Consider the following 22,185-nt stretch of genomic DNA (forward strand, 5'->3'; position numbering starts at 1 on the left):
TGCGCAGGAATATGTGTTCTTGATCTTATAACTCACTTGGTTAGGTCCAATAATGGTATCAGCAGAATGAATATGTGGACAAAGCTGGCAACGGGGTTTGTTGCAAGGGAAGGTACCAGGGTTGGTATTAGTGTGGTATGTCCTGTGGTGGTTGGTAAGAATCATCTTGAGGTTAGGTGGTTGTCTATAGGAGACTATGGGTCTGTCTCCCAGAGCCTCTTTGAGTATGGTATCCTGTTCCAATATAGGCTGTAGTTTCTTGATAATGTGTTGGACAGGTTTAAGTTGGGGGTTGTAGGTGATGACAAGTGGTGTTCTATTGTTGGTTTTCTTGGGTCTGTCTTGAAGTAGATGGTTTCTAGGTATTCGTCTGGCTCTTTCAATTTGCTTTTTTGTTTCTCTGGGTGGGTAGTTGAGATTTATAAATGCTTGGTAGAGATCCTGAAGCTTCTGGTCTCTGTCAGTGGGGTTAGAGCAGATGCGGTTGTATCGAAGGGCTTGGCTATAGACGATGGATCGTGTGGTGTGTTCTGGATGGGAGCTGGATGCATGTAGGTAACTGTATGAGTCAGTGGGTTTTCTGTAGAGAGTGGTGTCTAATTTTCCATTGTTGATTTGTACGGTGGTGTCCAGGAAGTGGATCTCTCGTGTAGAATGGTCCAGGCTGAGGTTGATGGTGGGGTGTAGGTTGTTGAAATCTCTGTGGAATATCTCCAGTGTTTCTTGGCCATGTGTCCAGATCATAAAGATGTCATCGATGTACCGTAGGTAGAGGAGGGGTGAAAGGGGACGGGAGTTGAGGAAACGTTGTTCTAGGTCAGCCATAAAGATGTTAGCATACTGTGGGGCCATGCGTGTACCCATGGCTGTGCCGCTGATCTGGAGGTATAAGTTGTTCTCAAACCGGAAATAATTGTGGGTGAGAACAAAGTTACATAGGTCTGCTATCAGGTTGGCAGTAGTGTCCTCTGGGATAGTGTTTCTAATTGCTTGTAATCCGTCTTCATGTGGGATGTTGGTATATAGAGCTTCTACATCCATGGTGGCAAGGATGGTATTATTGGGGAGGTTATCGATGTTTTGTAATTTCCTTAGGAAGTCAGTAGTGTCTCGGAGATAGCTGGGGGTATTGGTTACGAAGGGTTTGAGAAGAGTGTCTACATAGCTGGATAGACCAGTAGTGAGCGTGCCAATACCAGAGATGATGGGACGTCCGGGGTGCCCAGGTTTATGGATCTTGGGAAGTAGATAGAACAATCCTGGTCGGGGGTCAGAAGGTGATTCTGTGAGGATTTGTTCCCGAGTAGCTGTGGGGAGGCTTTTAAGGAGACAGTGTAGTTTCTTTTGGTAGTCCAAGGTGGGATCAGAGGGGAGAGGTTTGTAAAATGTGGTGTTCGAGAGTTGTCTGGTTGCCTCCTGGTTATAGTCGGCCTTATTCATAATGACCACAGCACCCCCTTTGTCAGCTGGTTTGATTACAATGTCCAGGTTGTTTTTGAGACTCTGGATGGCATGGTGTTCAGCGCGGCTAAGATTGTGTGTCGCTTGTTGTCGTTTGTGAATAATGTCAGTCTGTGCGTTGTTGCGGAAGCTGTGTATATAGAAATCCAGATTGTAATTCCGACCGTCAGGGGGAGTCCATATAGAATTATTTTTCCTTTGGTGTTGGTAGGGGGGATCTGGTAGATCAGATTGATGTTCAGTGGTGGTTTGGAAATATTCTCGGAGACGGAGGCGGCGAAAAAAAGCCTCAAGGTCACCACAAAATTGTATCCAGTTTGTGGGGGACGTGGGGCAGAAAGAGAGACCCCGGGACAAGACAGACTCTTCTGCTGGATTGAGTTTGTAGCTGGAGAGGTTAACAATATTATTCGGTGGGTTGAGGCAGTTGCTAGACAAGATCACAAAGAGAAAACAGTTTCTTGCCACTTTAACCAGAAAGGACACTCTCTAAATGACTTAGCCACCTGCATTCTGCTACAAAGACCTTTTACATCCGCACTTGAAAGGGAATCCTCTGAACTGTCATTCATGTTAAAATTCGACACTTACCACCAGGGACTTAACAAGTCTTTGAACTTTCTCACCCATTATCAAGACAGTTTCCCCAATTATCACCTGTAATACCATTAACTCACAAACATCCCACTCTCCCTACCTTTAATATCAGCAATTCACAGACACTTACCTTCCTTCCTCCCCCTTCCCACCCCCCCGCATCCTCCTTCTGTTCTGCAATGTGATTTGTCCTTTTCATATTTGTTCATTTTTTTAAATTGTATCCTTTGGTATATATGGTTGTGACTACTTTCTTCCACTATTTGATCTGAGGAAGTGGGTCTGGCCCACGAAAGCTCATCATCTAATAAACCATCTTGTTAGTCTTTAAAGTGCTACATTGTCCTGCATTTTGCTTCAACTACCCCAGACTAACACGGCTACATTTCTATCACTAGTTAAAAAATGATCATCAAGTTATTTTTATCTTGAAAAAGAAAGGTGGGTGTTCTGAATTGATACTGGAATGTATGAGGCATATTTAGGATGTAAGATTTTTTTAAAAAAAATTTTCCCTTCGCTTAATTACAGGGTACTTGCATCAACACAATTTGAGCCAACAGCTGCTCGCATGGCTTTCCCATGTTTTGATGAACCATCCTTTAAAGCCAGATTTTCGATTAAGATTAAGAGAGATCCGAAGCATCTTGCACTATCTAATATGCCAATAGTACGTGGATATTTTTATGTTACATTTTAGGGTTATTTAGTTTTTAAACAGTAACTGAGTTTTAACTTGATGCTCGTGTATGGTTATTCCTAGTAGTTCTGATACTGAATTAAAAAGAAAAAAATGCATTATCTCCTCACTGTTGGATGTTTTAAAATACATAATTAGGCGTCTAGTTCTGTGACAGGTTGAGCATGAAAGTTGAGGACATGGGAGGCAATGGCAGTTAACCCTTTAGGATCTAGTCCTTACTTTCAAATTTTGTACATAAAACTTGTACCATCTAGACTTTTCACAATTAACCTTCAAGGGAGTTTGAAGGAAGGGATAAATAGCATGATGCAGTGTGACATTTATTAACTGTCCAGGGAGATATGCAACTACATCATAGAACAGTAGAACTGGAAGGGACCTCGATAGACCATCAAATCCAGTCCCCTGCCCTCACAGCAGGACAAAACACCCTCTGGATCACCCCTGATTGATGTTTATCTAACCTGCTCTTAAATATCTCCAATGATGGAGATTCCACAACCTCCCTATGCAATTTATTCCAGTTCTTAACCCTGACACTTAGGAAGTTTTTCCTAATGTCCAACCTAAACATTCCTTGCTGCAATTTAAGGCCATTGCTTCTTGTCCTATCATTTTTATACTGAAATGTAACCCTGAGCATCTATTAAAGGTTGATTTTACTTCCACATTTTTTAAAGGAACAGAATCTACTGGAAAAATCACATTTGTTTACAAATGTTATGTTTATTATAGTTACAAGTAGCATCTAATATTACTAAAAGTGGAAGTTGTTAATAAGAACAAATTATCTCTTTGTGCATTGGGATAACACTTTTGTGTCTACAGATTGGACCTCCCTGGTCCAGCATGGTTGGGACCTAACCAGTCCTGAACAACAGAATTTGCTGGATCATTGGAAGTGTCCCCTGCCATGGGCCTGAGTCAGCCGGATCCCTGCCTCTGGCCCCTTCTACTCTCTCTGCTGCCACCTGCCCTGGCCCCAACCCTGGGTTGCCTTTGGCGGCCGAGTTCTCCGCCCCTGGCCCATGCTGATGCGTGCAGCCAGATTTCTCCAGACCTGCACTGCTAAGGCAGCCAGGCTTCTCCTGCCCTCAACCCCACACTGCTGCTGGCTGTTAGGGTTCTCCAGCTCCGCATCACTGTGGGCTTCTCCAGCCCTGGACCCTGCGCTGCCATGGGCAAATGGACTTCTACGGCTGCTGGTCCTGTGCTGCCACAGGCACCTGGGGTTCCCTAGCCCCCCCGGCTCTATGCAGCCATAGGCTGCTGGGGTTCTTCCCGGCTGTGGGGCTCTTCTGGCCCCACTGTCCCTGGCCCCGGCAGGGCAGCTGACCATCTTGCCATTCAGCTCCGGGCTCTCTGGTCCAGGAACATCCATGGTCTGATGTTGCTGGAACAGAGAGTACCAGTTTTCAGTAAAATAGTAATAGAAATGTAGCCGTGTTAGTCTGGGGTAGTTGAAGTAAAATGCAGAACAATGTAGCACTTTAAAGACTAACAAGATGGTTTATTAGATGATGAGCTTTCGTGGAAGAAAGTAGTCACAACCATATATTACCAAGACAGTTTCCCCAATTATCACCTGTAATACCATTAACTCACAAACATCCCACTCTCCCTACCTTTAATATCAGCAATTCACAGACACTTACCTTCCTTCCTCCCCCTGGCCCCCCCCCCCCCCCCGCATCCCCCTTCTGTTCTGCAATGTGATTTGTCCTTTTCATAGTTGTTCATTTTTTTAATTGTATCCTTTGGTATATATGGTTGTGACTACTTTCTTCCACTATTTGATCTGAGGAAGTGGGTCTGGCCCACGAAAGCTCATCATCTAATAAACCATCTTGTTAGTCTTTAAAGTGCTACATTGTCCTGCATTTTACTAGTTTTCAGTAAGGATGTTAAATTTAGATTAATCGACTAGTCGATGTAATTTGTATCAACTATTCAATTAGTTGATAAGGGTGCCTCCACCTTTGAAATGTAGCAAGAGCCGTGCTGGCTCTTGGTACATTTCAAAGGCGGAAGCGCCACAGGGAGCATAGTCCCCCGCTGGACCCGTGCTCCCCGCTCTGGCGCTTCCACCTTTGAAATGTAGCAAGAGCATATACTTATCGGATAGTTGCTTACATCCCTCGTTTTCAAAGGTGTCACCTGTAGTAGGTTTCACTGCTTCTTCTGTATTATCAATTTTGTACTTGCTGAGGATAGATATCCTTATAAACACAAATAGGGGAACAGTAAAAAAACACATTTAAAAAGATTTAAAAAAAAACACGTACGGAGGGTTCTCTTTCAGAAATTAGAAATTTTGAATGTCATCTTGAAAAGATTTTGTGTTCACTGTCTCTTTAAACTGTTTTCCTCTTCCCTGTTTGGACCTTTTACATAGTCCTGGGTCAAACCAACTGACTATATAAGCAGACAGCCAGAGGCTATCAAATGTATACCGCAAACTGGAAAAAAAAGAGAAATTATTTCTCTGTCATTCAGTTTTAGTTATAATAGGAATGGGTTCATACAGAAGAATGGGTTTTCTTGTTTTGTTCAGTAACTCTTTAAATATTATTGATAAAATTAAAAGGCCTCCACAAACTTTGTTTTGAATGTTGCTCCAGTTCATAGAATTATTGTGTGACACAAGTTGTGCTGTAATTTTAGGTGAAATCTGTCAGTGTTGCTGATTGGCTTATTGAAGACCATTTTGATGTTAGTGTAAAGATGAGCACTTATCTAGTGGCCTTTATTGTTTCGGATTTTAAATCAGTCAGCAAGATGACCACCAGTGGAATTAAGGTAAATCTGTCTCAAATTCTCTAGTCTTGCTTTGTGACAGGAACAATAAAAATTGCAAACGATTCAATTCTAAAGGTCTCAGTTAATTAGTTAATTTGATTTACATGTCTGTACTAGGTGCTATAGTAGGGGTGGGTAAATACTACCCTGCAGGCCAGATGCAGTTCCTCAGGGTTAGCCCCTAGCAGGCTGCAACCATTATAGTTACCTGCACCTCCGCAGTTTACCTGCAATTGCATCTCTCGTTGGCTGCAGATCACCATTCCCGGCCAATGGGAGCTGTGGGAAGTAGTGTCCTGATTCATGCCACTTCCCGCACCTCCCATCTGCTGGGAATGGTGATCTGCAGCTAATAGGAGCTGCAGTTGCCCATAGCTGCAGAGGTTCAGGTAAATATAGCAGTGGTGGCCTGCCAGGGGCTAAACCTGGTGCATCACCACAGTTTTATTGCCCACCCCTTTGCTGAAGGATTGAAAGGGAAGAAAGGACTGGGTTTGTAATTATATGGACTATTATGATTTTTAATAGTACTATCAAAATATTAAGTATGCTTTTAATATATAATGTTAAGATACATGTGTTTTATATTTGTGTATTTATACAGTAAGCTGTATGAAAATACTGCATTATTGAAATACAAATTACATTCAGTTACATTTGAATTAACTCCATAATTGTAGCAATTCAATAACTCTGTTTTAAAACTATATGGAACATAAGCTGTAGTTCCTTCCAGGTGGCAGAAAGATTCTGGTTTCAAAGGATATTGCTAAAGTGATACAGAATCTTTTATTTTTTGATCATTGATTCTGATATGGACATTTTTATTGGTGACTGTGTTTGGCTGCCTGCAACACACAGTGTCTTGGTGGTACCAATTCAGTTGGTTCTAATGGACAGGAGTGCAAGTTACAAATGGCACTCTTGCAAACAGGACTCAGTTGAATGGAAAATGAACTACTTTCTCTTCTGTCTATATCCTATCCTCTCTGGTCCCTTTGAAAAAGGATTAAGGTTGGTTGAATAAATTGGGGAATCCTACCATGCAATTGTACCTGTTTGGTGCAGGGATAAAAAGGACTATATTGTAATTAGGGATGCAAAATTCCAATTTATCAGTTAATCGGTTAAATGTTCCAGCCCAGCTGGAGCAGTCCCCAGCCCACAAGCTCCTGCTTCTAGCCCTGTGCAGGGCTGTCTGCCGGCTCCTAGCTGCAGGCTAGGGGTTGATCCTGGGAAACAGGTTAACCAGTTACTTGTTCAAATCCCTAATTTGAATTCAGTTTAAAAAACACATTCCTGGCTCTGATGCTTTTCTTAAAAATTTCAGGATATGTCTGAGGTAGGAAATGTTTGCTCAATCAGCTAATTCTCTCAGGTTTTTTGGTGATAATCAAAATAAACAAGGTAGAGAATAAATTAGTTTCTGTTCTATAAACTTATATTCGTATTCAGAAATCTTTCATGCTTGTGTATTTTAGATATCGGTATATACTGTCCCAGACAAGATCAACCAAGCTGATTATGCCTTGGATGCAGCAGTGAAACTTTTAGAATTCTATGAGAATTACTTCAGCATTCCATATCCCTTACCCAAACAAGGCAAGTGTTTTATCATTCATTCTATTTAAGTACCATACTAAATTAAGTTTAATATAACACAAATCGTGTAATACAGTTTGTAAGACAGGGTCAATTTTGCAGCAAATGAAGACGATGTTATTGTCTCCTGACTTTTCCATAATTTTCAGGGAGTAGCCAAGTTAGTCTGTACAGGATAAACTTAAAAACAACAAATAGTCTGGTAGCACTTTAAAGACTAACAAAACATGTAGATGGTATCATGAGCTTTTGTGGGCACAGCCCACTTCTTCAGATGACTACGAAAGCTCATGATACCATCTACATGTTTTGTTAGTCTTTAAAGTGCTACCAGACTATTTGTTGTTTTTTAAGTTTTTCCATAATTGTCTTTCATGGACTTGAGCATTTTGGTTGGGGGAGGGAACATTTGGTCCTTTGTATTTCCATGATATAACAGAGCCTGTGAAAATATTTATAATGTAACATACTGTAAGGTGCCTCATTATTAGCACTGTTGGTTGATATTTCAAGTAGAGAAATTAATATGTAAAAAATACTACTTGAAAACATGTCTGCCATTTAGGGTTTTTTTAGTAATCTCTGGCATTTTGAGGTTTAAACCAACCTGTAATCTGGGCCACCATGTAGGGTCACAATGTAGTTCCCATCCCTGCAAGCATTACTCCAGCCAATGAGATGCCACTACCTTGTCTGTGTGCACTTGGTCAAGGACTAGAGCCACAGAACCCACATGACCTTAGCTCCTATGGCCCTCTTTTGTATTGTCCCTGCTATCACTCTCTAAGGCTATGTGTAGACTACATCACTCTTTCAAAAGAGGGATGTAAATTAGACGGATGGATATTGCAAATGAAGCCGGGATTTGAATTTCCGGCACTTCATTTGCATAATGGCGGCCGCACGTTCTTTCGAAAATGGGTATTTCAAAAGTGAAACTGCTGTCTAGACACAGTTCTTTCAGAAAAAAAACCCCTTTTTTTGAAAGATCCTGTATTCCTCAAAAAATGAGGTTTACAGGATCTTTAGAAAAAGGGTTTTTTTTCCAAAAGAACCGCATCTAGGCAGCAGTTTCACTTTCAAAATACTCATTTTCGAAAGAACGCGTGACCGCCATTATGCAAATGAAGCATGGGAAATTCAAATCCCAGTTTCATTTGTAATTTCGTTTTGTCTAATTTACATCCCTCTTTTGAAAGAGGGATGTAGTCTAGACATGCCCTAATATAGCAGCCACATCTATATAGGCTGAGATTCCCACTTGTGACCAGTAGTGACATCAAAACCCTTTTCCTACTTTGTCGTGGCTCTGCTCAAGACACCTCTACACACCTTACAGTGGAGCTCATATTATATGGGTGACCTGGAAAAGTCTCTCCACACTTGGTTGAATTTCTACTAAATATGAATCATTTCAGGTTCATCATTAGATGTGAAATCCAAGATTAGGCACTCCAGCCACTTTAGAAATAGCTTCATGTCCACACAACACACACATCCTGGAGTACAGGCAGTCCCCGGGTTACGTACAAGATAGGAACTGTAGGTTTGTTCTTAAGTTGAATCTGTATGTAAGTCGGAACTGGCGTCAGCCGCTGCTGAAACTGATCAGTTTCAACAGCGGCTGAATCTGGACGCCAGTTCTGACTTACATACAGATTCAACTTAAGAAACCCAGGCGTCCCCAAGTCAGCTGCTGCTGAAACTGATCAGCGGCTGATTCCAGAAAGCCTGGGGCAGAGCAACTCTGCCTCGGGCTTCCTGTAGTCAGCCGCTGGTCAGTTTCAGCAGCGACTGACTTGGGGACGCCTGGGGCAGAGCAGGTGGGGTGCTGCTGGGTTGCTCCAGTAGCGCGGCTCCTCGGCGCTACTGGAGCAACCCAGCAGCACCCCAGCTGCTCTGCCCCAGGCGTCCTGATTCAGCCGCTGCTGAAACTGACCAGCAGCGACTGAATCAGGACGCCTGGGGCAGAGCAGCTGGGGTGCTGCCGGGTTGGTCCGGAAAAGCCTGGTCTGCTGGGGGGGAGGCACTAGCTGCACCCCCCCCCAGCAGACCAGGGAGACAGGGGTGGCGGGACCACCCAAGTCCTCCACGGCTTTGCTCCGTCTCCCTGGTCTGCTGACCTGGGAGACGCGGAGCAAAGCCGCAGAGCATGCGGGCAGCGGGACAGTCCAGGCGCACCGCGGCTGTCCCACTGCTGGCGTGCTCCCAGGCTTTGCTCCCCATCTCCCTGGTCTGCTGGTCGGGAGACGGGGAGCAAAGCCGCGGAGCATGCCCGCAGGGGGACAGCTCAAGCGCGCCCGGGCTGTCCCGCTGCGGGCGTGCTCCAAGGCTTTGCTCCCCATCTCCCTGCAGACCAGGGAGACAGGGAGCAGCTTTTCTCGCCCCGGAGGACGGGGGCGGCGGACCGCGGCGCATCTGGGCGTCCTGCTGCTCCCGTCCTCTGGGGCGAGAATAGCCCCGTTCGTAACTGCGGATCCGACATAAGTCGCATCCGCGTAACTCGGGGACTGCCTGTACCTTGCTTTGTTGAAAAAGCAATTTCTTATGTTTTATACATAAATTAAAACTGCAGAAAAGAGGATGAAATATTTATTCTTTAAAATGTAAGCAGTAATCATTCCATATACTGATTAAGGTTTCTTTTTCTTTTAAATTGATTGAAAGTTTTTCGAGTCCAATATCAGTTTTTTTTGCCTATTAACAAAATTTGTTTATATTATGTTTATTACATTATATTATGTTATAAAACCTGTTGAGATATACTTTCCTACTTAGGCTAGCTCCTTCTCTGTCTTGCACAATAGAAGGTTTGCAATCAAATTAGCCAATTTCTACTTTGTACTTCATCACTTGTCATGGATTTTGTGATATTCATCTTGTGTTTTGCTAGCCAGAATTGGGCTCAGCATCTTTCAAGTTAATTGTTTGACTTTTGTCTGATACTTCATATAACTTCAGAATATATAAAGTCTGAACTTGAATTACGGAAACTAATGAAAACTAATTCTCTTTATTTTAATTAAAAAGTGTTTGATACTGTATTGCATGTATGAGGGAGAGTGAAGGTAAGTGAAATTGTATTTATTTTTAGATCTAGCTGCTATTCCTGATTTTCAGTCTGGAGCAATGGAAAACTGGGGACTGACTACATACAGGGAATCTGCTTTGCTATATGACCCTGAAAAATCCTCAGCATCAAATAAACTTTGGATTACTATGATCATAGCCCATGAGTTGGCTCACCAGGTAATGGCTAGGGGAAGACCATGGTATGTGAATGTTAGTTGTTTTGGTTTTATTGGCAATGTGGCATGATACCAAGTCATCCGAGACAGTTGTTAAAAATGTATGCACTGAAAACAAGTTGTTAAACTCATTAGAAATGTTGAGACTTAAAAAGTTCTGAGTCACCTGTAATTTGATTTTATATTATTTATTAGGCTAACATGACTTCATCTTTTTATTTTCTCCAGCATGTTTTAACTGCATGATCAAAATGAAATTTGTGGACATATGAGTGTTATTTCTTAGATATATTTTAACATTGTTTTATACTAGAGCCATGTTTGATAAAGGAGCCTTAAATAAAATTAAAGTCCATTTATTGTAGACCATTAAATTATGTTTAACACATCTTTGTTCTCTGTTGACAAAATGAAAAAAGAGTAAGAAAACTATTAAAATACCCATTTATACAGCAATAAGAGGAGTTTAAGCAAAATGCCTCTTGGGTGATTAGGCTTCAAAAAGCATTGAAATCATAGGTAGGAATGAGGACCTACAACATAGAAACAAATTAAGAGTTGATGGGTGGAGTGGTTGGTAAACTTATATTAGGGCTTTCACACTGCCTCTGTCCTCCGCCTGTATGAATTACTAAGTAAATTAATTAGTAAACTTAAGACAGGGCTGATAGCACCTTTTATTCTGAGCAATATTTTTTCTTTCAGTGGTTTGGAAATCTAGTTACCATGGAATGGTGGAATGATCTTTGGCTAAATGAAGGATTTGCAAAGTTTATGGAGTATGTGTCAGTCAGTATAACTCATCCAGAGCTGAAAGTTGTAAGTATGAATTACTTTGCCTTGATTTATTTTAAACCATATTTTGAAATGGCTGGGGATAATTTATTGATGATTTGCAATGGTAAGCTCATTTTGTGGGTTGTTTCTTAAATGGATGTAGAGTAATTAGATGTGCAATCAACTTTGAAGGATTGCAAAGAAATTATGACTTTGTCTAAATACCAATGATCAAATCTGAGTACATATGATACTGTTTGCAACAAAGATAGGTTTGTATGCACATACAACACTTCAGTAGCACAGCTGCACCACTGTATACTTAAAGAAGTCGTTACCTATGCCTTCAGGAGAGCTTCTCCTGTTAGTGTTGTTAATCTACCTCCACAAACAGCAGTAGCTATGTCAATGGGAGAAGTATTCTTGTCAAGATAACACTGCCTATCATAGAGATAAGGTCAGTATTAAGGATATAAAACCACATTTAATTGGTTAATTGGTTAAAAGTGAAGTTTAACCAGTTAACCAATTAAAGGAAGGGGGGCAATCCAGCTCAAAGTGGCTGCCAGCTGCAAGCAGGGACTGCTTCGGCCCAGCTAGGACAGCCCCTGCCTGCGCTTCCCACCCCCTGGCCTGCTGCATACAGAGGAACCTCAAGGCAAGGTAGGGAGTGCAGGACTCAGGAAAGGGGGCTTGCAGGTGAGTTGAGGGAGAGATCTTACTGGAGCTGCCTTTAGTGGGGAGAGTAGTGCTGCTTCGGCAGAGGCTCCTCCCAAGGGGCCAGGGCTGGGCTTCCAGCTCTCTCTTTCTCTCCCCCTCCGCCCCAGCCTCCAGCCTGTGCGCGTGGGTGGGGCTCTAGGGGCCAGCTCTGGCCTCCAGCGGCCCTCCTACCCATGGTCTGCAGCCTGTTCAGGTTGGTGCTAGGCTCTGGGGGCTACCCCTGGCCTCCAGAACCCTCCCCCCCCCCCCCAGGTGTCTAGGGCTGCCCATGATTCCTGGCCCCAGCCTCTGTTGCAGGGGATGACCCAGGGTGGGGAATCTTATGTGGGGAAGAAGGAAGTCAGCTTACCCGGTCTGGTGGTAGGCAAGATAGTAAGCTCCTGCCCTGCTGGTGACACTTTTGGTGGTGTGACTGCCCTCTGTGGTCTTCGCAGTATAACTCTCAGTGGGCTCACTGCTTCCAGTCCCTGTCAGTATCAGTCCCTCCTTTCTGTGCCTTTCCCTTTCCATACTACGGAAGATAGTTCCACTCCTGGAACTTGCTGTATTGCTGGCACAACCAAACCCTGACTTTGCTTTAAGTTAGGGTAAGAGGAAGCTGCATTTAAAATTTGGTGGTCCTAGCTCCTACCACTAAGGAAGAGTTGTTGAACAAGTGAACTCACAGAGAGACACAAACAGATGCACAAATTGCTAAAATACATAGATTTATGTTGATTCTTCATTTACTGAAAGTTCTGGAATAAAAAGAATATGGATTTTTGGACAGTCTGAAAGTCACATGGAAGAAAATTAAAACATTTCAACGGCAAATATTTTCATCTTTGGTCAGATTTACATAAGAACATGAGAACGGCCGTACTGGTTCAGACTAAAGGTCCATCTAGCCCAGTATCCTGTCTGCCGACAGTGGCCAGCACCAGGTGCCCCAGAGAGGGTGGACCGAAGACAATGATCAAGCGATTTGTCTCCTGCCATCCTTCTCCAGCCTCTGACAAACAGAGGCCAGGGACACCATTTGATCCCCTGGCTAATAGCCTTTTATGGACCTAACTCCATGAAATTATCTAGCTTCTCTTTAAACTCTCTTATAGTCCTAGCCTTCACAGCCTCCTCTGGCAAGGAGTTCCACAGGTTGACTACACACTCTGGGAAGAAGAACTTTCTTTTATTAGTTTTAAACCTGCTACCCATTAATTTCATTTGGTGTCCTCTAGTTCTTCTATTTAGGGAACTAATAAATAACTTTTCTTTATCGGCCCTCACCACATCACTCATGATTTTATAGACCTCTATCATATCCCCCCTCAGTCTCCTCTTTTCTAAACTGAAAAGTCCCAGTCACTTTAACCTCTCCTCATATGGGACCCGTTCCAAACCCCTAATCATTTTAGTTGACCTTTTCTGAACCCTTTCCAAGGCCAAAATATCTTTTTTGAGGTGAGGAGACCACATCTGTACACAGTATTCAAGATGTGGGTGTACCATAGTTTTATACAGGGGCAGTAAGATATTCTGGGTCTTATTTTCTATCCCTTTCTTAATAATTCCTAGCATCCTATTTGCTTTTTTGACCGCCGCTGCACACTGTGTGGAAGTTTTCAGAGAACTGTCCACGATAACTCCAAGATCTCTTTCCTGATTTGTCATAGCCAAATTAGCCCCCATCATACTGTACGTATAGTTAGGGTTATTTTTCCCGATGTGCATTACTTTACACTTATCCACATTAAATTTCATTTGCCATTTTGTTGCCCAATCACTCAGTTTGGTGATCTTCTTGGAGTCCCTCACAGTCTGCTTCTGTCTTGACTATCCTAAACAGTTTTGTATCATCTGCAAACTTTACCACCTCACTGCTTACCCCTTTCTCCAGATGATTTATGAATAAGTTGAAAAAGATTGGTCCCAGGACTGACCCTTGGCGGACACCACTAGTTACCCCTCTCCATTCTGAAAATTTACCATTTATTCCTACCCTTTGTTTCCTGTCATTTAACGAGTTCTCAATCCAAGAAAGGACCTTCCCTCCTATCCCATGGCCATGTAATTTACACAAGAGCCTTTGGTGAGGGACCTTGTCAAAGGCTTTCTGAAAATCTAAGTATACTACATCTACTGGATTCCCCCTTGTCCGCATGTTTGTTAACCCCTTCAAAGAACTCTAATAGATTACTAAGACAGGATTTCCCTTTACAGAAACCATGTTGACTTTTGTCCAACAAATTATGTTCTTCTACATGCTTCACAATTTTATTCTTTACTATTGTTTCGACTAATTTGCCCGGTACTGAAGTTAGACTTACCGACCTGTAATTGCCCGGATCGCCTCTAGAGCCCTTTTTAAATATTGGTGTCACGTTGGCTACCTTCCAGTCATTAGGTACAGAAGCCAATTTAAGGGATAGGTTACAAACCACAGAAAATAGTTCAGCAATTTCCCATTTGAGTTCTTTTAGAACCCTTGAATGAATGCCATCCGGTCCCGGAGATTTGTTAACATTAAGTTTTTCTATTTGTTCCAAAACCTCCTCTAATGACACTTCAATCCAGGACAATTCCTCACATTCATCACCCACAAAGGACGGTGCAGATTCAGGAATCTCCCCAACGTCCTCAGCTGTGAAGAATGAAGCAAAGAAATCATTTAGTTTCTCTGCAATGGCTTTATCATCCTTGATTGCTCCTTTTATAGCTTGATCATCTAGGGGACCCACAGGTTTTTTTAGCTTGCTTCCTGCTTCTAATGTACTTAAACATTTTGTTATTTCTTTTTGAGTTTTTGGCTAGCTGTTCCTCAAAATCTTTTTTTGCTTTTCTTATTAGATTTTTACACTTGGTTTGACAGTGTTTATCTTCCTTTCTATTTATCTCACTGGGATTGGACTTCCACTTCTTAAAAGATACCTTTGCTATTTGATATTACATCTGTATTTCATTAGCCTTCAGTAAAAAGCCACATTTTTTCCTCTTATTAGGAAGATTATTTTTTAGGCAAGTGTTTTGATGCCATGGAGGTGGATGCATTAAATTCCTCACATCCTGTTTCTACTCCTGTGGAAGATCCAGCTCAGATTCAAGAAATGTTCGATGATGTTTCATATGAAAAGGTAAATTATGTAACTATTTTTCCTTATTTTTTTGTTTCAGTGAATTTAATGTTAAGCAAGTTTCGTGGACAAGCATGGGGTGACACTGGATTTCACTCTAAATGAAGATAGATAGCATCAGTGTTATTACTGTAAACATACCTCATTTGTGACTTGCATTATTCCTGCTGTTTCACTCATGAAACTCTTAGGCAGACACTATATTGTGAGCTAATTTCCTCCTCTATAAAATGAGCATAATATTGTCTTGGGGTTTTTAGATTTTAAGCTCTTCAGGAGAGGTATTGTTTTTTGCTGTGTGATTGCACAATGGGTCCTGAATCTCTAGGCATTATCATAATTCTAATAATAGATTTAACTTTCTTAGCCAGCGCTACCTCTGAAAGCAGTGGTAATGAAAGACAAAGTACCGTATTACTAAATAAGATTATGCCATTGGAGAGCACCATGAATTTAGAAATAACTGCTAATGCTAATAATAATATTATTTTTAAAATATGTATTACTTTATATTTTATGATCTAAAGATTAGTTTTGCAAATTTTTTGTCACTTCCTTTGCAGGGAGCTTGTATTTTAAATATGTTAAGGGATTACTTGAATGCAGATGTGTTTAAAGCTGGTCTTGTACAATATTTGCGGAAGTACAGCTATCAGAATACAAAAAATGAAGATCTATGGAATAGTCTGGCACATGCAAGTATTTCTTGGGATTTTTTTTTTGTATCCAAGTATCTTCTTGTGAAAAAACACCATGAAACTTAATATATTACTGAACAGAATAATCACTGTAAGGTGTATTTAACTGTTCATAAATGTGAAATTAAAGGGAAATAAAATTTAATTTTTCCAGACTTGTCCTATGGGTGACACTGATGAAAGCCAACTACAAGGTGATAGCTTTTGTGCCAGAAACCAACAGACATCCTCAAGTGCAGTAAGTTTCTTTTTTCCTACTTGTTACTATTTATATGTCTGCTGTGTTACTGTACACTAACATTTAATTCCTCAGTTTTCATCACATTTTAGTAGTTTCTCTTCTGAGAGTGTGAGCCAATTGTGTTTCAGAACTGTACTTGGTAGAATATGGGTTTGTCTACACGTCTGGGGCACCTGGTGCTGTCCACTGTCGGAAGACAGGCTACTGGGCTATATGGACCTTTGGTCTGACCCAGTACGGCCGTTCTTATGTTCTTATGTACACAGCATCCAAAACTCGAAATAAGATATGCAATTTGCGTATTTCAAGCCACCCTGTACTCCTCATACAATGATGTTTTACAGGGATGGCGAAATAGCGCATCCACTATATTTTGAAATAGCGGACATGTTCAAAAGACATGCGGTAGCTATTTCGGAATACCTCTGGTATCCCAAAATAACTTTGCTGTGTAGACATACCATATAAGTTTATTGGTTACTGCTGACAGCCTGGACTTTACATTACTATTGAAAAATTTCCTTGGATTTCATCTGTTGAGTACATGCTTGCTTGAACAAAAGCCAGGAGATGGCACAAAAATCTCTCCCCTAAAGAACAGAATGCCAATTGGTGCCAATGCCAATACAAAGTGGCTATTACTAGTATTAATCAAACGCATAGAAAGGTTATTCTGTCCACCATAGGATGAAGGAGTTGTAATGATATTCCAGGCCTTAATCAAAACTTCATTATGTAGATCCTGTACATTTGGTTTTTTCTATTGTTAACTGTTGGTAGCTCTTGTGAAGTTTCCACTCGCTCATCTCTGCTTCCTTGCTAGAATATTTCATCATAGCTCTGTTCTTATGTATTTTGTTTTTGCCTCATAAATCAGCATTGGACCAGAAGAGAGATTCTTGATGTGACAACAATGATGAACACTTGGACTTTACAAAAGGGTTTCCCACTAGTAACTGTCACGATAAAAGGGAAGAACGTCCATCTGCAGCAAGAGCACTATATGAAGGGATCAGATTCTTCTTCATCAACAGGGTAATAGAAAATGAGCAAATGATGCTCTTCATCAAAGTCTGTGCAAACTGGACTATTATTAGTGACAGTCTATTCTGAATGTAGTAACTGTAACTGCTGTTCTTAAAAGGGACAAAATGTAATTTTTGTCATTGCTTATTAGAAAACTCATGCAGTATGAAGTAGGGATGTTAGCTAACAGGTAATAGAATAGTCAACTTATCGCATGCATTCCCAGGGCTGTGGCTGACAGTCTGGCCACCTGGCACCCCACACTGGTGCCTCAATATCAGAGGCAGCAGCACAGGGTGCTAGGCGGGATCCAGTTTGAAAACCAGTTCCCCACACAGACTGGCTACCTGTCACCCTGTGCTGCTGCCTCTGATACAGAGGCAGCAGCGCGGGGTGGCAGCAGCCCCTGTCTGTGGGGGTCCGAGCTCCCCATGGACAAAAGCTGCTGTGAGGGAAGGAGCAGGGAAGGCTTTTGCAAAGCAACTTCTGTGCACAGTGGCCTCGCAGCAGCCTTCTCTAACCCCCCACTGCACTGCTGCCTCTATCAGCAGGGGAGGGGGGGCGGCAGACAGCACCACAGAGATGGTGCTGGGGGGAACCGGCTGTTAAGCCAGCTCCCCCAGCACCAGATCCTGCTTCCCCACCCTTGCTGCCTGTGATATAGAGGGGACGGGGGTGGGGGAGAAGAGTAGTCGATTAGGTTAACCAATAAGCCTAGGTTTGTCAGCTACTCACTTACATCCCTAGTGTGAAGAAGCTGTTACTGAGTTCCATAATAACTACTTCATAGAAATAAAATTGTCTTATCTGAGCTTTCTAGAACAGTTTTATTTTAAGTTGAGATTGAGACTGTTGTGACAAGAAGATGGTCAGGTTTTGTCTCAGCCAAGAAAGTGATGAAGTCTGCATATGTCTCACTTCCTCATACTCCCCACATGTGTTCCAGAGTCCTTTCTGACTCTTTTCCCCCAACATAGCAGTATAGCTCATTACTTTTAGAGAAGGTTGGCCTTCTCTAAAAGAGATATTGTAATTAAATATTCTGTCACTAAAATAACTATTTTTGCTTGGCAATAGGTTCTTGTGGCATGTTCCCTTGACATACATCACTAGTAAATCTGACACCGTGCAAAGATTTTTGCTGACAACTAAAACAGGTAACTTACTTTAGAGTGATTAGTCTATTTGAAGGACTAGCTACACTGTTTGCAAAGTTTAGCCATTGTAGTGCTACATGTGTTTTGTTGAGAGGACAATAAAACTGGCAGTACAAGAGTTCTACCTTTTATTTTTGTCATTGCAGATCTCAGTTCAGTTCACCTTTTAAAAAAGAATGGTCCAGGAGGACAAGTGAATGCCAGGTTTTAGCAGATAAGATGTAAAACAGCTGAATTATAACTCAGCTGAATTATAACTGGAAAAATTGGGTTTTGTAGTAGAAATATGGACAGACTCTTTTATAATGAGATTACTGAGCTATATCACTTAATGTATTCAAGAAACTATATCTCTTCTTTTTAAGCCACTGAAAAAAGAGACCAAGACCAGTGTTCACTATTGTATTAGAATTATTTTGGTCCAGTTTTAATGTATGAAATGGACTTTGCAATTGCTGAACTCGTTATCCATTTCATTGCAGTCTTATCATTAGATAGTGCTCAAATCAATAAGAGAGGATGGAGTTACGATTTGTTTTGTTTGCAGACGTCCTCATTCTCCCAGAAGAGGTGGAATGGATAAAATTCAATGTGGGAATGAATGGTTATTACATTGTGCACTATGAAGATGATGGATGGGATGCTCTCATTAGCCTTTTAAAAGAAAACCATACAGCAATTAGCAGCAATGATAGAGCAAGTCTCATTAACAATGTATTCCAGCTTGTGAGGTAAGGCACACTATTTGAGTCTTAAAAAGGCAAATGACAGAGTTCAGATTGTGGTTACTAAAGAAGTAAACAGTTAGTCTGTATAATTTGTTGTTAAGAGTGGGATAAGAGTCTGATCTTGCTTCTAGAAATGCAAATCTGGAATACTTCCATTGACTTCAGTGGAGTCATGTAACTGAGTACATACACTGAACCGGAAAATACAACCATTATGATCAAAACACTGTCTGATCTTATGTAGTCAATGGATTCATAGAATCATAGGACTGGAAGAGATCTCAGGAGGTCATCAAGGCCAACCTCCTGCCCAAAGCAGGACCAACCCTAACTAAATCATCCCAACCAGGGCTTTGACAAGTCCAGACTTAAAAACCTCATTACTCCTCGTTCCGCCATCTGTCACTACTGAGAACAGCCTCTTGCCATCCTCTTTGGAACCTTCCTTCACGTAGTCAAATCCCCCCTCAGTCTTCTCTTTTGCAGACTAAACAAGCCCAAATCCCTCAGCCTTTCCTTGTAGGTCATATGCTCCAGCCCCCTAATAATTTTTGTTGTCCTCCACTGGACCGTCTCTAGTGTGTTCACCTCCTTTCTGTAATGGGGAGCCCAGAATTAGATACAGTACTTCAGATGTGGCTTCGCCAGTGTGGAATAAAAGAAAATAATCACTTACCTAGATCTGCTGGCAATGCGCCTCCTGATGCATCCCAATATGCCGTTAGCCTTCTTTTCTGCAAGGGCAATTTATATCCAACTTTTCATCCACCGTAATCCCCAAGTCTTTTTCTGCCAAACTGCTGCTTAGCCAGTCTTTCCCCAGCTTGTAGCAGTGCTTGGGATTCTTTCCTCCTACCTGCAGGACTCTGCATTTGTCCTTTCTGAACCTCATCAGATATTTTTTAGCCAATGCTCCAATTTGTCTAGATCACTCTGGCCTATCCCTGCCCTCCAACGTATTTACCTCTCCCCCAGCTTAGTGTCATCTGCAAACTTGCTGAGGGTGCAATCTATCCCCTTACCCAGGTCATTAGTAAAGATGTTGAACAAAATCAGCTCTAGAACTGACCCTTGGGGCACTCCATTTAATACTGACCGCCAACCAGCCATTGATCACTCCCCATTGAGCCTGACAGTCTAGCCAGCTTTCTATGCACCTTACAGTCCATTTATCTAATCCATATTTCTTTAACTTGTTGTCAAGAATACTGTGGGAGACTGTATCAGAAACTTTGCTAAAGTCAAGGTGTATCATATCCACTGACTTCCCCGTGTCCACAGAGCTAGTTACTTCATCATACAAGGTAATCTGGTTAGTCGGACATGACTTGCCCTTGGTGAATCCATGTTGACTATTCCTGATCACTTTCCCCTCTTCCAAGTGTGTCAAAGTGGATTCCTTAAGGATCCCCTCCATGATTTTTCAAGGGACTAAGATGAGGCTGACTGGTCTGTAGTTCCTTGTATTGTCCTTCTTCCCTTTTTTAGAGATGGGCACTGTGTTCGCCTTTTTCCAGTCATCTGGGACCTCTCCCCATCTCCATGAAGTAATTCAAAGATAATACTAATGGCTCTTCAATCACATCTGCCAACTCCCTCAGCACCCTCAGATGCATTAGATCTGGCCCCATGGATTTGTGTATGTCCCAACTTTTCTAAATAGTTCTTAACCTGTTCTTTCTCCACTGGGAGCTGTTCGCCTCCTTCCCATATTGTGTTGCCTAATGCAGTAGCCTGGGAGCTGACTTTGTCTATGAAGACAGAGGCAAAAAGAGCATCGATTACTTCAGCTTTTCCCACATCATCTGTCACTAGGTTACCTCACCTCCCCCATCTGTAGCCAGACAGGAACCCCCCTGTAACATCCATTTTTGCTTGCCTGGAGCATACAGGGCACACAGAGCAGTAAAAGTCTTGAACAGAAGGCCCGGATATGCAGGCTGCTGTGACCCTGGATGGCTGTAAACAGAAATATGCCAGTTGCTGACCAAGAGGCTGCCAAGGAGTGCCCTTGACTGAAACCTATATTGATACGAACACACACTGTCCACGGGGGGAGGAATCTTCCCGCCCAGTAAAGAATGTCCAGTACAGGCAGTACCCAGGTTACGTACAAGATAGGGACTGTAGGTTTGTTCTTAAGTTGAATCTGTATGTAAGTCGGAACTGGCGTCCAGATTCAGCCGCTGCTGAAACTGACCGCCAGTTCCGACTTACATACAGAATCAACTTAAGAACCCCAAGCATCCCCAAGTCAGCTGCTGCTGAAACTGATCAGCAGCTGATTCCAGGAAGCCCGGGACAGAGCAACTCTGCCTCGGCCTTCCTGTAGTCAGCGCTGGTCAGTTTCAGTAGCAGCTGACTTGGGGACGCCTGGGGCAGAGCAGCTGGGGTGCTGCTGGGTTGCTCCAGTAGCGCTGCTCCTCGGCGCTACTGGACCAACCCAGCAGCACCCCATCTGCTCTGCCCCAGGCGTCCTGATTCAGCCGCTGCTGAAACTGACCAGCAGCGGCTGAATCAGGATGCCTGGGGCAGAGAAGCTGGAGTGCTGCCGGGTTGGTCCAGTAGCGCCCAGAGCGGCACTGCAGAACCAACCGGCAGCGCCCCAGCTGCTCTGCCACAGGCGTCCGGAGAAAAGCCTACTCTGCTGGGGGGGGGGGGGCCGTACTAGCTGCACCCCCTCCACTCCAGCAGACCAGGAAGACGCAGGCGGCGGACCGAGACGCACCGCAGTCCCACCGCCTGGGTCCTCTGCAGCTTTGCTCCCCGTCTCCCTGGTCTGCTGGAGACCAGCAGACCAGGGAGACGGGGAGCAAAGCCTCTGAGGACGCCAGCACCGGGACAGCTGCGGGGCGTCTGGGCTGCTCCGCTGCCAGCTTCCCTGAGGCTTTGCAAAGCTGCGGAGGGGCTCGGGCAGCGGGGCAGCCCAGGCATGCCTGGGCTGCCCCGCTGCCCGAGCCCCTCCGCGGCTTTGCTCCGTGTCTTCCTGGTCTGCAGACCAGGGAGACACGGAGAAAGCCCCAGAGTACACGGGCGGCAGGACCGCGAGGTCCCGCAGTCCGTGTCCTCCGGGGCGAACCCCGTTCGTAACTGCGGATCCGACATAAGTCGGATCCGCGTAAGTCGGGGACTGCCTGTCCTCACAATTTAGTTATCTCTCTTGCAAGTGTAAATTAAGTTGAAACTTGCTTGTAAGAACTGGCATCACAAAGACAAACCAACACAATTTGGCTAATTATCTTTAGATAATAAAGAGGATATGGGCCCCTATGGGTATAAAGATGGGTCCAGCAGCACACTTACTCTGAGTGTCAATCT

The 22,185-nt window shown here is 43.0% G+C and overlaps 1 protein-coding gene across 2 annotated transcripts in view; it reads left to right on the top strand.

Annotated features, from left to right (window-relative positions):
* The window catches only part of ERAP1 (endoplasmic reticulum aminopeptidase 1), a 35,326-nt gene that overhangs the window by 3,153 nt on the left and 9,988 nt on the right, over positions 1 to 22,185 (top strand). For both annotated transcript variants that reach the window (XM_006118688.4, XM_006118690.4), the window contains exons 3-13: positions 2,590 to 2,728; positions 5,426 to 5,560; positions 7,042 to 7,162; positions 10,257 to 10,411; positions 11,116 to 11,229; positions 14,886 to 15,017; positions 15,581 to 15,712; positions 15,870 to 15,953; positions 16,834 to 16,991; positions 18,060 to 18,139; positions 18,687 to 18,870. In XM_006118688.4, the coding sequence (XP_006118750.2) occupies positions 2,590 to 2,728; positions 5,426 to 5,560; positions 7,042 to 7,162; positions 10,257 to 10,411; positions 11,116 to 11,229; positions 14,886 to 15,017; positions 15,581 to 15,712; positions 15,870 to 15,953; positions 16,834 to 16,991; positions 18,060 to 18,139; positions 18,687 to 18,870 (1,434 nt within the window). The remainder of the gene's footprint in view (positions 1 to 2,589; positions 2,729 to 5,425; positions 5,561 to 7,041; positions 7,163 to 10,256; positions 10,412 to 11,115; positions 11,230 to 14,885; positions 15,018 to 15,580; positions 15,713 to 15,869; positions 15,954 to 16,833; positions 16,992 to 18,059; positions 18,140 to 18,686; positions 18,871 to 22,185) is intronic.

This window comes from Pelodiscus sinensis, chromosome 6, assembly GCF_049634645.1.
Source record: "Pelodiscus sinensis isolate JC-2024 chromosome 6, ASM4963464v1, whole genome shotgun sequence".
In the NCBI taxonomy this organism is placed as follows: Eukaryota; Metazoa; Chordata; order Testudines; family Trionychidae; genus Pelodiscus; species Pelodiscus sinensis.